This window comes from Gracilinanus agilis, chromosome 1 (assembly GCF_016433145.1).
Source record: "Gracilinanus agilis isolate LMUSP501 chromosome 1, AgileGrace, whole genome shotgun sequence".
NCBI classification, from domain to species: Eukaryota; Metazoa; Chordata; class Mammalia; order Didelphimorphia; family Didelphidae; genus Gracilinanus; species Gracilinanus agilis.
Genome location: NC_058130.1, coordinates 270,176,301 through 270,192,811, shown reverse-complemented (window position 1 = coordinate 270,192,811; position 16,511 = coordinate 270,176,301). Strand labels below are relative to the sequence as shown.

At 38.4% G+C, this 16,511-nt stretch overlaps 1 protein-coding gene across 4 annotated transcripts in view; it reads left to right on the top strand.

Annotated features, from left to right (window-relative positions):
* Positions 1–16,511, top strand: part of PEMT (phosphatidylethanolamine N-methyltransferase) — a 194,442-nt gene that overhangs the window by 131,210 nt on the left and 46,721 nt on the right. For all 4 annotated transcript variants that reach the window (XM_044661709.1, XM_044661691.1, XM_044661700.1 and 1 more), the window contains exon 4: positions 12,094–12,239. In XM_044661709.1, coding sequence (XP_044517644.1) covers positions 12,094–12,239 — 146 coding nt within the window. The remainder of the gene's footprint in view (positions 1–12,093; positions 12,240–16,511) is intronic.

Here is a 16,511-nt window from a genome sequence, read left to right as displayed (position 1 = left end):
TATTCCAACAATAACAAATAGCCCACCTATTTTTTAAATGTTATTTATTTAATTAACTAATATAGAATATTTTCCATAGTTGCATGATTTATGTTCTTTCCCTCCCTTCCTCCCTCCCCTCTCCTGTAGCCAACAAGCAATTCCACTGGGTTTTATATGTATCATTGTTTAAAATCTATTTCCATATTATGACTATTTGCAATAGAGTGATCATTTAGAGTCTGCATCCCCAATCATATCCCTATCAAACCATATGATCAAGCAAATGTTTTTCTTCTGTGTTTCTACTCCCACAGTTCTTTCTCTGGATGTGGATAGCGTCCTTTCTCATAAGCAGCTCATCTATTTTTAAGGGGTGATAAGGAGATAGTGTGGTACAGTAGATAGAATGTAGGCCTGGAAATTAGAAGGTATCCCTTGTCATTAAGGGAAGTCAGCAACAGATTTCTAATCATCAGTTTTCTTATTTATGGAAAGTGAACAAAAATCACTGACCTGCCAACTTCCCAGGGTTTTAGTAAGACTTTTGTGAGATAACGAATATGAAAGCACTTTAAAAGTGCAAAATGTCATACAAATGCAAGGGATGATTTTGGCATTGGAGCTACTTAAGGCTAGGATATGGAATTTTCTTTTCTTTTTTGTAGTAGGAGTTTTATGAAGTTTGGAGAAGGAGGATTAGATATCCAGATCATCATCTCCCTTTCTGATAAGTGGAAGTAGTCATGACCTAAGCATCTCTAACTCAAAAAGCCTGGGTGGGAGCTTCTTGGGGAGGCCATCTCCCCTTTCCCCATACCCCCATCATAAGACTTCCTGGATTTCATAAGAGCAGAAAAGCAATCCCAATGTCCTGAGGTTTCCTACTATTCTGCCCTTATACAGATTATTTTCCAAAGGAAATTGCTTTCTAGTACTTTATTGCATTATTGAGCTAGTGGCCCAAAAGAGCTACTTGTTCCTCCATTAATTTTATGTGTGGAAAGAACTGTACCTTCTCTTCTGAATGAGAAACTGGGGACACCAAATATTGACTAATTGAGTTTCAGATATATGATTCTTATAAACCAGAAATTATGACTGTGGAACATACACATGTTTCAACCATTGGGGAGATAAAAATGCTTAAAGGTTCGTAGGGAAAGAATCCCAGAAGGTCCTCAGAGACACCACCCATACCTAAAAAGTAATCCTTTCTACATCATGGCTGAAAAATGATCATTCAGGACTTCTAGGGATAAGAAACTCAGGGGAATCTACTGAAGCAGCCCATTCTTCTTTTGAACAGACTTGATGTTAGAAAGATTTTCCTTATCAATATAAACAGAAATCTGCCTCCCTGGGTCTTAATCTGTTCTTTCTGGGTTTGTTTTCTGAGTCCAAGGGAAAAAATCTAATCCCTCTTCCTCCTGAAAACATTTCAGATACTTTGAAAACAGTTATGTTCTGCCCCTGGCCCTCTTGTCTTTTCTTCACCAAGCTAAACATTCCCAGTTTTTCTGTTTTAATCCTAAATCCTTTGCCTTCTGGAATATCATATTCCAAGCCCTCTAGTTCATTAATTTTTTTCAAAACCCTTACCTTCCAAACTAGAATCAATACTGTGTATTGGTTCTAAGGCAAGAGAGGGTTAAGGGCTAGGCAATGGAGGTTAAGTGACTTGTCGAGGGTCACATAGCTAGGAAGTATCTGAGGCCAGATTTGAACCCAGGACCTCCCATCTCTGGGCCTGACTCTAAATCCACTAAGCCACCTAGCTTCCCTTCTTCCAGCTCTTTAACATAAAAACTATTAGGTCTTGTGTAATCTTGACTAAGGCTCCAGGATATTTGAATTGTTTCTTTCTGTCTGCTTGCAGTATTTTCTCCTTGGCCTGGGAGCTCTGGAATTTGGTTGTAATAGTCCTGGGATTTTTCATTTTGGGATCTCTTTCAGGAAGTGATTGGTAGATTCTTTCAGTTTCTATTTTCTCCTCTTGAAATTATCAAGGCAGTTTTCCCTGATAATTTCTTAAAATATGGCATCCAGGCTCTTTTTTTCGATCATGATTTTCATGATCTCTAATCACTTTACCACTGTTTGCCCCTCCCTTAATATTACATTTATATAATGCTTTAAAGTTTGCATAGTGCTTTGCATGTGTTATTTTATTTGATTCTCACAACCTTATGAGATAGGTGCTATAAGTATCCCCATTTTTCAGATAAGGAAATAGGAGCTTAATATGTCTCCAGCTTATCAGTGCCCTCCCTAAAATTTGTTGTCCAGAACTCAATTCATCTGATTTGATCTGACCAGAAAAAAGTAGAGTGGAACTATCACCCACATTAAATCTATGCTTCTGTTAATGTGACCCCATATTGAGTTAGCTTTTTGGGGAGCCATGTCACACTATTCCCTTAGGTAGAGTTTGAGGTCTATTTCATAGAATCTCAGAGTTGTAAGAACCATTAGAGGCCATCTATACCCAACTATCTCTGAGGATCCCCTACATAACATATCTAACAAATGGTTCTCTATCCTCTTTTTAAAAAAATGTATTTATTTAGAATATTTTTTCCATGGTTCTGTGATTCATGTTCTTTCCCTCCCTTTTTCCCTGCCCTTTCCTGGAGCTAACAAGAAATTCCCCTGGTTTATACATGTATTATTGTTCAAAACCTATTTTAATATTATTAATATTTGCAATAGAGTGATCATTTAAAGTCAAAGTCCCCAATCCTATAGCCATTGAACCACTCGACTGATCATTTGTTTTTCTTCTGCATATCTCTGGATGTGGATAGTGTTCTTTCTCATAAGTCCCTCGTGGGGGGCAGCTGGGTGGCTTAGTGGATTGAGAGCCAGGCCTAGAGACAGGTTCAAATCTGGCCTCAGACACTTCCTAGCTGTGTGACCCTGGGCAAGTCACTTAGCCCCCATTTCCTAGACCTTCCTGCTCTTCTAACTTAGACCCAATACCCAGTATTGATTCTAAGATGGAAAGTAAGGATTTAAAATTAAAAAAAAATAAATCCCTCAGGACTATCCTGGATCATTGCATTGCTACCAGTAAAGAAGTCCATTACATTTGATTGTGCCACAGTATTTCAGTTTCTGTGTACGATGTTCTCCTGGTTCTGCTTCTTTTGCTCTGCATCAATTCCTGGAGGTCTTTCCAGTTCACGTGGAAATCTTTCAGTTCATCATTCCTTACAGCACAATAGTATCAGATACCACAATTTGTTCAGGTATTCCCCAATTAGTGGACACCCCCTCATTTTCCAATTTTTTGCCACTATAAAAAGTGTGGCTATAAATATTTTTGTACAAGTATTTTTCCTCATCTTTTTGGGGCACAAACCCAGGAGTGGTATTGCTGGATCAAAGGGTAGGCAGTCTTTTAAAGCCTTTTGGGCATAGTTCCAATTGACTTCCAGAATGGTTGGATCAATTCACAACTCCACCAGCAATGCATTAGTGGCCCAATTTTGCCACATCCCCTCCAACATTTATTATTTTCCTTTATTGTCATATTGGCCAATCTGCTAGGTAAGAGGTGATACCTCGACATTGTTTTGATTTGCATTTCTCTATAAGAGATTTAGAACACTTTTTCATGTACTTATTGATAGTTTTGATTTCTTTATCTGTAAACTGCCTATTCATATCCCTTGACCATTTGTCAATTGGGGAATAGCTTGATTTATTTTATACAATTGACTTAGCTCCTTATGAATTTGAGAAATTAGACCTTTGTCAAAAGTTTTTGTTATAAATTTCCCCCCCCCCCTTTTTTTTTTTTTTTTGTTCCTTCCCTTCTAATTTTGGTTGCATTGGTTTTGTTTGTAGAAGAACTTTTTAATTTAATGTAATCAGAATTATTCATTTTACATTTTTATAATATTCTCTATCTCTTGTTTGGTCTTAAGTACTTCCCTTTCCCATAGATCTGACAGGTGTACTATTCTAAGTTCACCTAACTGAATTATAGTTTCCTTTTTTATATTTAAGTCATCCACCCACTCTGAATTTATCTTGGTGTAGATTCCCAGGTATTTTATCTTGTCTAGAGTAATTTTAAATGTAGTTTCTCTTTCTAACTCTTGTTGCTGGTTTTTGTTGGAAACATATGGAATGCTGGTGATTTATGTGGATTTATCTTGTACTCTGCATTTTTGCTAAAGTTATTGACCATTTCTCCTATATTTTTAGTTGATTTTCTCAGATTCTCTAGATCTTGTCATCTGCAAAGAGTGATAGTTTAGTTTCCTTATTGCTACTCTCCATCCTTTTCTTGAAGAACTCCAGTTGGCTCACTACTCAGCCCAGCCCTTTCCAGTTTTATAGAGCTCCAATTAGCATAGAGTTTTTTTGTACAATGTGCTGAAACCTTCTTCTTTGCAACTTCTACCCATTACCACTGTTGTTTGGCCTTCCTTTTTGAAGAGGACCAGTGACAAATTGTGTAAAGTCCTGTCTTGCAGTGAATTGGAGTGAAGTGAGGAAGGGTTACTCAAAGTCATCAGCCTCACTCTCTCTTCCCAAGTCATCAAAGTCCAGTGGCAAGATAAAATTCAAGAAAACTGATGATGGCCTGGGCACTCCACTATGCCTGCTTCAGCTGCCTTCATGGCAGTTGGAACAAATTATTCTCATCCACCCATTCTGCAAGGGGAAATCTTCACATGCTTGAGGTAGATATCCCCCTAACTCATGCCTATTGGTTACTTTCAAAGTGGTTTGGCCTGTCTGCTGAGAAGGTTTTGCTGGGGTGTGACCACTGCCCATGCTGTAACTTCTTGGAGCAATGGGTGAGAGCTGGGTGACAGGACACCAAAGGTGGGTGAGCAGCCCTGAAAAGAGTTTGACAAGCCTTTTTACCGAAGGAGCTAGTACTTCCTGAACATAAAACTTTATTGAAAAGGAACAGGATAGGTAGAGGAGAGGAAAGGAAGAATAACATTGAATTTCAGAAGATATATTTATGGGGAGATCTAAGCACCAGAGAGGTAAGCATGGTGGTGAGCATATGGGTGAAGATCATCAAGGGCAAAAACAGAATTGATATTATCATCAGAGTATACCACAGACCACCTGGACAGAAAAGTAAATGCATTAAGACATTTAGGAAACAGATCGTAAGCCTGGAATGGAGGCATAATATAGTAGTGATGGGGGACTTGAATTATCTGAACATCTGCTGCAAAAAGCAATATAGCCAATAATGTCTGGAGTTGTATTAATGATAATTTCATCCTTCCAAAGGTAGAGGAAATAACAGAGGGAACTGCTATTTTGCAGTTCATCTTTGCCAACAAAAGAGAAACTGGTTGCTGCATTAGAAATGATGGGGACTTTGGGGAAGAAGTGCCAGCTTCATTTAAGGATTGGTGATGGAAAAGGAAAGAAAACCAGGATGCAGTCACAAATACATGCCAGCTTTGGGGAAAGCATATTTCAAAGCATCCAAAGAAAATATAGAAAGAAAAGAAAAGGATCTCTTGACCTAAAATTCTATCAGAAAAGTTAGTTCTATAGGGTAAGGAAGCTCTCCAGAATGAAATTCTGAAGACACTAATAGAAACAATTACAATTGATAGGGAAATGACCTTTGGTCTAAAGAGACCAGTGTGGATGTACAGAGAATTCATCAATCAACTTAAATGGGGAGGGAGAGGGAGGTAGTGAAGGAAAGGGAGTGAAGGAAGGAGAGAGAGAGTGAGAGAGGGGAAGACAAAGAGTGAGAGAGGAGGGGAGAGGGAAGGGAGAAAGTGGAGAGAGGGAGAGGGAGGGAGGGGGAAATGGTGAGAGAGAGGAAGAAAGAGATGATGGAAAACAAGGACAGACAAAGAGGAATATGGCTGTATAACAACAGTGTTGGGAGGTTAGAATGAGCCGAGGTGGTACGAAAATGTAAGGACAGTTTAAACCTTAAAAAAAAAAATTATATATTTGGGGAAAGGGACAGCATGGTATAATGAATAGAGTTAGCTTCAGACTTGGGGAAAAAAACTAATAGAGAGTCCGGTTCTCCTTTCTGATCCACTTAACAGGCTATGTGACCTTGGGTAATTCACTTAATCTTTTAGGGCCTAAGGTAACTCTCTAAAACTTCATTTAAAAAGTTCAGAACCTTTGATTTATATTGGTATAAAGATTTTTCTTGACTTGTTCCTTACCCCTCTAAAATCCTCTGCCCATACTCCTTTATTCTCTGAAAAATTGAAGAAAAGATACCTATCAAAGGACAGAAAAGATTACAGTTCATGTTGGGTAACACTGTATAGAAACAAAACAAAACTGCTTAATTTTTATCTGTCTCCTATTTCTTTTCCTCCAAGGAGAATAATTTTGGATTTGAAAAGACAGGATAAAAAATGACTAATAGGGAGCTGAGATTCAAGGTGAGTAGGATGATAGTAAGGCAGTGCAGAGCCTAGTTTCCCATGATGAGTTTGAGTCATTGGGCGCAGATGAATAACATCCTAAGGTACCAATGAGCCACTGTTAGTGATCTTTTAAAGACTGGAAAATCGGAGAAGTGATGCAGGGACAGAATAAAATTAAATATTGTCCTAATTTTTTTCTTTTTAAAGGTCAGGGGAAATGCCTACAAACTCTAATGCCCAAGACTAGAGGTGAGGATACCATTACAGTCTGTCCTATCCTGATCAAACCACATGTGAAAAATTGTGTTCAGTTTCAGGTGCAATAATAAACTGGAAAATATATAGAAGAGGGCAAATGGGGTAGTTAAAAGCCTTAAGATGGTAAAATATGAGGATCAGATGAATTAACTGGGGATATTTTAAGTGAAAAGAGAAGCCTTAAGAGAGGATATGAAAGCTCTATTTAATTATTTGAAAAAAATTTCACATGGAAAGGGAAGACTTGTTCTGCTTGGTCCTTAAAAACAGAACTGCTAGTAATGGGTTCTGTTTGTAAGGACAAGCAGAATTAGTAGTAATGAGAAGGAAAGTATATGTTGTTTTGGGAAGTAGTGCCTCTGATGTGAGGGCTTGCTGAGCCCTTTTCAGGTTTGCTCATCTACCTTTGCTGTTAATATGGCACCCAACTCTCCCCTGTGGCTCCAAGAAGTTGTAGCATGTAGAGCCAATATGCTAATAAAACTATCTCAGCAGGCTGGCCAAAACAAGTTGAAGGTAGCTGACAGGCGACAAACCTATTGGTGACTTAGGATGATGTCTATTTGGGGCATGTGAATACTTCCTCTAGCAGAAGAGACCAATGAGGATAATTTTTATTAATCCTTACCCTCTATCTTAGAATCAATACCAAGTATTGGTTCCAAGGCAGAAGAGAAGAAGACAATTAGGATTAAGTAACTTGCCCCGGGTCACACAGCTAGAAAGTGTTTGATGCCAGATATGAAATAAGAACAATTTGTTCCAGGGGCCATGAGGGTGACTGAAGCAGGAACTGTGGAAGGCTTAGAGCTTGGTCAAGCATGGAAGAAGCCAAGGCCATCCACTGCATCCCAGGGCATTGCCAGTCATCCTTACTTTTGTTTTACCTCTAGACCTCGATGACTCTGAAAGAGAGAGTAAGGCTGATGACTATGCAATTCTGCCTCACTTAAATCTGATTCACAAGCAGGTCAATGTATGGCCTGTCATATCACTGATCCTCTTCAAAAATAAAGGGAAAACAACACAGATAACTGAGAAAACAAGTGACTTATCCTGTATCAAGTGACAGTTATCAGTCAGAGGCGAGACCTGTACTCAGACCTTCGTGGTTCCAAGACTAGTTCTCCATCCACCATACCAAGCTTCCCCATTAGATTATTAGCTCCTTGAGGGCAGATGCTGTTTTTGCCTTTCCTTGTATCTCCATCACTTATCACAATGCCGTCACAGAGAAGGTGCTTAATAATAAATGCTTATTGATAACTTCAAGACAATTATCTTGAATTTCATCTTGCTGCTTCAGTGACTCTGGAAGAGATAGTGAGGCTGATGACTTTGTGCAAGTCAAGACGTGATATCATTGGTCCTCTGGGAAAACAAAGAAGGAATACTTTTTTAGAACTATATTTCATTTCACATATATAACTGATTATATTGCTTGCCTTATCAGTGTGTGGCAAGGAGTGGGAAGGAGGGAGAGAAGTTGGAACTCAAAATTTAAAAATAAAAGGATGTTAAAAATAACTTTTAAAATAAAATATAAAAAAGCAGTGTTAAAAATAATGATTTTAGAGAGTAAAAAAATAAAAAACTAATTTTAAAAAGGATATTAACAGTATTAAAAAGGAAAAAATAACTAGATTTCATTCTGCCAAGTCTTAATGGACTTACAAATTCAAATTAGCCTTTTGGCCTTAGGATCATTGACTTCCTTTGCTTGTTACCTGTGTGTGGACATCTGAAACCATGGATTTCAATATTGGTTTCTTTCTTAGATATTATCTGTAGTGAATTTCTTGGTTGTCTACTGTGTCGTTTACCTACATTGTAGCTACTCAAGGAAAAGTGCTAAAGGACTGGAAAGGATCAAATGTTCTAGTTTTCAGAAACACCTAGCTAGCTCAATGATTGAGAGCCAGGCCCAGAGATGGGAGGTCCTGGGATCAAATATGGCCTCAGATACTTCCTAGCTGTATGACCCTGGACAAGTCACTTAACCCCCATTGCCTAGCCCATACCATTCTTTTGCTTTTTGCTTTTGGGACCAATACACACTATTGATTCTAAGATGGAAGGTAAAAAGGTTTATTTTTTTTTAAGTCCCAATTTTCCAAAAAGGGGAGAAAATGGAATCCATGAATTATAGGCTAGTATACTTGACTTCAATTCCTGGTCAAATTCTAGAACACTTTATTAAAGGAGTAATTAATGATCACCAAGAACAAGTCATTTTTTTCCCCATCTCTAGGCCTGGCTCTCAGACCACTGAGCCACCTCACTTCCATAAAGAGTAAGTCATTTTTTGATAATCTTACTAGGCTGATACATGAGGGAAATGCTAGGTATATCTAGATTTATTTATCTAGATTTTAGCAAAGCATTCTGCACATTTATCATAATAAGATGGAACTGATTTGGAATTGGAGGATGTTTGGAGTAGCCAGACCTAAAGATTAGTCATTATACTGGTTCAAAGCTAACTTGGAAGGAGTCTCTAATGGAATGTCCCAGGAATCTGTGTTTGGTTCTGCTGTTTTACATGGTCAAAAATTATGAGGAGTGGGGCTGGCTAGAACACTGGATGATAGAGTAAGGATTTAAGTAATTAAAAAAAAAATCTGAGCTGCATCCGAGAAGATGGAAGTTAATAGGGATGAATGTAAAATCTGGCTTATATTTGGTTTAAAAAAATCAACCCAAAATGGGGACAAGATGGCTATATAGCAATGGCTCTAAAAAGCATCTGGATGTTTTTAGTATACTGCAAACCCTACGAGTCACTGGTGGGACATCATGACCCAAAAAGTTGATATGATCTTAATTTGCCTTGAGATTCATAGTATCCAAAAACAAACAAGTGATAGTCTTATTATGTTCAGCCTTTGGCAGACCACATCTGGAGTATTGTTTTTAGCTCTGGGCACTGCATTTTAGGAAAGCCTTGAACAAGTTAGAGAATATCCAAAAGAATATGACCAAAGTAGCAAAGGGCTTTGAGATCATGCAACATGAGGGAAAATGGAAGAAAAGAGGGGTATTTCTTTTAAATAGAAATCATTTAGGGGAGATTTGGTGGTTGTCCACAAATATTTAAAGTGCCATGTGGAAAAAGACTTATTTGATGTGAACCAAGGCTGTATATTAGGGAAGTGGAAGATGAAGCTGTGAAAGTAGGTTGAGACATGATTTAGGGGACCCTTCAATGCCAGCCTTTATCCAGTAGGCCATGGAAAACCAATAAAAACATATGGAGCCTACATATTATGGGGTACTGGGAAGCAAATATAGTTTGACCCCCATATCCTTTGGCTACTCTGGCCTGCTATATTCCTTTCTTCCTACTTTTGCCTTTGGAAATCTCTTTGACCTTTTTTTTTTTTTTTTTAAACCTTTGCCTTCTGTCTCAGAATCAATACTGTGTATTGTTTCCAAGGCAGAAAGGTGAGTGGTAGGCAATGGGGGTTAAGTGACTTACTCAGGGTCACACAGCTAGGAAGTGTCTGAGGTCAGATTTGAACCCAGGACCATCCCCTCCAGTCCTGGCACTGTATTCACTGAACCCCTCTTTGGTCTCAGATGAGCATGATGAATGTTCAGACAACATTTCAAAGTGGGGGAAAATAAAAGTGAAGAAAAGAAGTTATTCAATCTCTTATCACAAATGCCAGACCTGTAATGCAACGCCTTGAACTAATTTCTTTCATCCTGCCAAGAAGAAAATATCAGAACTTTGCCAGTCTTACTGATGACATTGAATTAAGAGAGGAAAGGCCAAAACCATTTTCTGATGAGGATACTTTTAATTCATTGGTATTGAAATCAAGACAAGATTCCAGTCTACCATGGTCTGCCATCTTAGATCAATGTCCTGATCAGAACACATCTGAAATAGTGTGTTTGTTTCTTGTTTTAAGGGGGACATTGGCAAACTGGAGGTTGGCCTTGATGGTGAGGGGGGTCTAGAACTAGTGTCATATGAGGGATACTTGAAAAAAGCTGGGGATGCTTTGATTAGAAGAGAAAATAAATGACTAACAGATAAGTCATTTTGGTGTGTGTGGTTTTTTTTTAATCCTTACTTTCCATTTTAGAATCAATACCAAATAATTGATTCCAAAACAGAAGAGTGGTAATGGTTAGGCAATGGGGGTTAAATGACTTAATTGCCCAGGGTCACACAGCTAAGAAGTGCCTGAGGTCACATTTGAACCCAGAACCTTCCATTTCTAAACTTGGCCCTCAATCCACTGAGCTACCCAGCTGCCCCCACAAATATGTGTCTTTAAATATTTGAAGACCAATTTTATGGAAGAGGGATTAGACTTCTGAGTGGTTCCAAGGGTATAAACAAGGATTACTACTTGAAAGAACTTCCTAACCATTAGATCTGTCCATTAATGAAATAGGCTGCCTTGGAGGATAGCAAACTTTTCTTTGTTGGAAGTATTCAAGTAGAAGAGATGTATACATAATGAATGGAGGATTGGGCTAGAATGAATATTGAAATCCATTCTAATCATGAGATTTTTCTGATTCTAATGAAGTTGGCTAGGTTAAATATATACAAGGTATCCATTCTTTATCACAATCTCTGCTTTCTATAGTTGCACTCTGCTCCAACCGCCCCATTAGAATTTCCTAGTCTTAAGGGCATCGAGGTGGCTCAGTGGATTGAGAGCCAGATCTAGGGACAAGTCCTGGGTTCAAATCTGGCCTCACTTATGTCCTAGCTGTGTAACCCTGGGCAAGTCACCCTATTGCCCAGCCTTTACTGCTTTTCTGCCTTAGAACCAAATATAGTACTAAGACAGAAGGTAAAGGTGATGAAAAAAAATTTAAATTTCCTAATCTTGTGTGACCTTTTCCTTCAAAAAGATTAGTCCTGATTAACTGGAGTAACTTGATAAGCTAAATAAAGCTAACAATAGCTTATTTTTATTGATAAAAATAACAACTCATTTATGTGAGGATTTTAGACAAAGTGATTACTTAAGACCCTTCTGAATCCCTGATTTCCTTAAAGCCCCAACTAAAATTCCACATTTTACAGGAAGCCTTTCCTAACTCCTCTTATTTCCAAAGCTTTCCCTCTCAATTATTTTTTTCTTCTTGTATATAGCTTTCTTTACACATGTTTGCATGCATGCTGTCTCCCTGCTAGATTGTAAGCTCCTTGAGGGCAGGGATATCTTTTGCCTCTTTTTTAATCCCCAGGGCTTAATTATTAGCATCAGTGTCTGGCACATAGTAGGTGCTTAATACATGTTTATTGACTTGAAATTGAATCTAATAGCTTGAGTCTTCATAGGGTTCTGCTGTTTTGGAGAAGCAGCCCAAGAGCCTGGGTGCAATGGCTTTAATAGAATTGGTAAAGTTGCAAAAATAGGTTCCTGGCCCCCCCACAGGCTTCTAACTAAAGCTTCTGTCTCTTCCTCCTTTCTTTTCTCTCCTATCCCACTAGTTTTACCCAGGCCATGTCGAGCCAGCCGAAGATGGAAGGGTTGGATTGCCCAGGGGCCTTCTATGTAGGTCTTGCCATCCTGGGAGTCGGCACCGTCTTTGTGTTATCCAGCTTCCTTGCCCTTGGATTCATTGGGACGTATCTAGGTAAGATCTTGACAGAGCACCTGACACTGTGGGTTAGACTTCCTCCCTGCCTCACATGGCTAGAGTTGGCAGTGGGGGAGGCTGGGGAATCTGTCCATTCAGTATCAACTCTATTCTTAAAGAGTCATTGCAAATGGCACCATATAGCTAGCCCCATTGTCTTATCTTAGTAGGAAAAATCCTTATCCCTATCCCTAAGATAAGGATCCTAAGAGAAAAAGACTTGGAATCAAGAATTCTGGCTTTTAGATTTAATTTAAAAAGAAAAAACAGTTAAGTGACTATAAGGAAGTAATTTATTCTGGACCTTAGTTTGTAAAATAAGGAAATTGGCTCAAACACCTTCTGAAGTTGCTTCCAACTCAAGCACTCTGTGATTCTATGATTGCCTTGAAGAAATATTTGAACACCCAACATATTGATAGAATATCATACTAGCTGCTAGGTGCCATGGGAAATAGAAATCTGAATGAAACCTGCTCCCTGCCGCCAAGGAACATACAATTAATAGAATCACAGAAACTCCAAATTGAAAAGGACTTGTAGCTTAGCCCATATCCAAATTGGAATCTCCTCTACAACTTACCCCACAGCTGATCATCCAGCCCCTGAATCGGGACCTCTAGTGATAGAGAACCACTCTCTCAATCAACCCATTCCACTTTGGAGAGCTCTGATTATTAGACAGTTTTCTTTATATGAAGTTGAAATCTCCTTTGCAACTTAGACACATTATTCTTAGATTTCCTCTTTGGGTCCAAACAGAACAAATCTAATCTCTCTTCCATAGGTTCATATTTGAATATAGTTTTCATTTTTCCCTCTTCTTTTCTACCAAATCTCCCCACCAGTAAGTTCCTTCAAGTAGCCTCCCAAACTTGGTGTGGCTTCTAGTCCATGTACTGTTTTGTCTCTTTGGCCATACAGTGTTGTCAGCAGCCTTTCTAAAATGTGAGTCCTACATCTGAACATGACATTCTAGATATGGAGATTGGTACAGAAGAACTAGAATCTTCCTCATTCTGGATACTCTTTTTTTTTTTAACAAAGTCCAAAATTGTGTTAGCTTTTTTGGCTTCTCACCCTCTTGACTAATAGTGAGCTAGCAGACTAGATAAAAAGGCTTCTGGCCTTTTTTACATCCATCTTATCTAAAAAAAAAAGAGAGATGGCATAGAAAGATAACAGGATAAAGTACTAAATGAAAAATTATTGTTCTGCACATTAGGTGTACTAAGTCAGATGTAGGAGAAATTGCTGGAACTTGAGATGAATTGGGAAACTACAGAATCTTGGAATTTTAGAATCTAAAGAGGCCTTCAAGGCCATCTTGAACTTAAATATTTTAAGCAAGATATTCAACTTCATTTCTGAAACATTCTAGGTGTTAGAATAAATTCCTTGTAATGAAGCTCCGAGATATCTCCATAGAAAAATCCACCTATTAGTTTTGCCCTCAGAGAAAGGTTCATGAAAGAAATGGGACTTGATCCCTGGAATGAAGGAGTGACCAATTCTAGTCATGGCTTTGCCACCAACAACATTTCTCTTGCCTCAGTTTCCCTACCTATAGTATATAAGTGGATTGTTCCTCTTCCTCTGCTTCCATCTCCAAATGGAAAACAGAGCAATGAATTTGAAGTAGAAATGATTTCTGTTCAGCCTGATTTTCTACTTTCTACAAAGTTCCTGGGACTTTGTTTTTACTGGAAAGCAAAGGATGTGAGTCAAATAGCCCACGAAGTGGAGGTTTCTTCCAGCCTAGTCAATTCTGGGAAAGACTCCTGTGCTAGCAAGCCTGTTAAAGTTAGCCTGGAAACAGCCTACTCCCTTGATCAAGCAGTCCAGTTTCCTATGATATAGATGACGCTGGACCTTGGATGATGTCCTTTGCGTCTGGATGGAGATTTCAACTCCCAAATTAGCCTGAATAGGTTTGGCACAGGTCTTCCTTGCCATAGTTTACTGTTAATATCCTTACTCATAGGTCCAGGTTTTCAGATCGGGCAGCCACTATTTGCTGTTCGGGAACAACAACACAGGCTTTGTAAGGCTAGATGAGGCACCTGCACCAATGACATCAGCTCGTCTCTCTGTTTTGGAAACCAGCAAGGGGGGGTAAAAAATCATGACAAGACTGGTGGTGAAGGAGAAGGAGAGAAAGAGTAAGGATAAACCTTGAGGGAAAAGGTCTACTTAATTTTTTAATTTTATCTGTTCTTTAATAATTTTGAACTTTGCCCATTGTGTTTTGCCATTGTGTGTCGTTTTCTTTTATATTGTGATAGCCTATAGCCCTTGCATTTATTGTTCTTTTGGCTCTGCTTTATCAGGCCATACAAATTTCCCATGTTTTCTGAATTCTTCATATTTGTAATCCCATAATAAATCATAAAATCTTTAACCATTACTCAGTCATGAAAGATAGAATCCTGTTTTTAGCTTTCTGGTACTACAATAGTGCTACTAAGAATATTTTGGTTCAGAGGAGTCTTTCTTTCTGTCATTGACCTTCTTAGAGTGTAAATGGCTTTCAGGCTCATAATGGTGAGCTTATGGGATTAGAAAGTTTAAATAATTTAGTAACTTCTCTTAAATAATTCCAAATTGTTTTCCAGAACATTTGGACCAATTTATAACTCCATTAGCATTAAATTAATGTTTGTCTTCTAGCAGCTCTTTCAACATTGATTTTTGCCATCTTTGTCAGTTTGATTGGTATGAAGTAATATTTCAAGGTTATTTTAAATTATTTTGCATTTCTCTGATCATCCATGGTTTTGAACATTTTTCAGATATTTTTTGATATTTCTTCTTTGCATTTCTTTTGGCAAACTTTTTCCATATCCTCTGACTTCATGCATACAGGAAAATAAGACCAACTTGGCCTATATTTGACACTATAACAGACGAGAGAGAAGCATTTGCATTTAGTAGCTTACAACCTGAGGGAAAAAATCTACAAAGACCTGGAAAAATTAGACAAACATCCTGAAACCCTTCCTCTATTCAGGGATAGACCTCAGAAATGATTACACATTGGAAAAGAAAAAACTTTGTCCTAATGGGAGAGTGACATCATAACTGCCTGTGATGGGCTATAAAGCTAGTGCTGGATGTGGAGAAATGGTTGGGACACTTGGGGTCTGGGAATAACAAACAAAACTTCCTAGTGTCATTGCAGAGTGAGAAATAAGTTCTCATGGAGTGATTTTTTTGGGATGTATAAGAATTCAGAGTCGGAATCCCCTAGAACAATACTTAAAGTAAGAGAAAAAGGACAAAACAATATATTTCCATATGCCGTTAAACTTGGATGAAAAGAAAGTGGATTGAGAGCCAGGCCTAGAGACAAGAGGTCCTGGGTTCAAATCCGGCCTCAGACACTTCCTATCTGTGTGACCCTGGGCAAGTCACTTAACTCCCATTGCCTAGCCCTTACCACTCTATTGCCTTGGAACCAATACATAGTATTGATTTTCAGGAGGAGGGCAAAGGTTTAAAAAAAAAAAAAAAAAGAAAAGAGAGTGGATTGGTTCAGATGTCTTTTGTAATATCATTTCTGCTATGCAAAATGGAGAGCATGTTGTTAACTAATGAGAACTTATCTTTCCATTGGTGTAAGAACAGTAGTGAAAGAAGGGCACATGGCAGACTGATTTTGAACCCTCCAAGACTGGAGCAAAGGAAGTTGGGATTAGAGATGATACTGAGAGTGATTTGAAATATGGAATTGGAGAGGAGAAGGAGCTTACAGAAAATGACAGGTTTTTTTGTTTTTTTTTTCAGCAAAGTATGAGGCAGGGTCCTTTGCTGAGAGGAAGTGGGAAAGAAAGGTAGGAGTTGGTAGCTTTAGAGAAGAGAAGGTTTGAAACAGCTGCTATGGAGAATGCAAAGTCTCTAAGTCTAAGAATTCATTTTCTTCAAAGCTCAACTCAAGCACCACTTTCTACACAGTCTTTCCTCATCTCACAGCTGCCATTGCCTTTTCCTCCAGAATTACCTTGTATGAATTTTGGATATTATTATATGTGTTCGTGTTGTCTTTCTTGATAGAATATAAACTCCTTGAGGTCAAGGACTATTTTCTATTTTTTTTTAAACCCTTACCTTCTGTCTTAGAATTGATTCTAAGTTCCAAGGCAGAAGACCTGTAAGGACTAGGCAATTGCAGTTAAAGTGACTTGCCCAGCAAGGACTACTTTCCTTATGTCTTTGTGTCTCTAGTACCCCAGCACAGTGCCTGGCACATATAGACACTTAATGAATGCT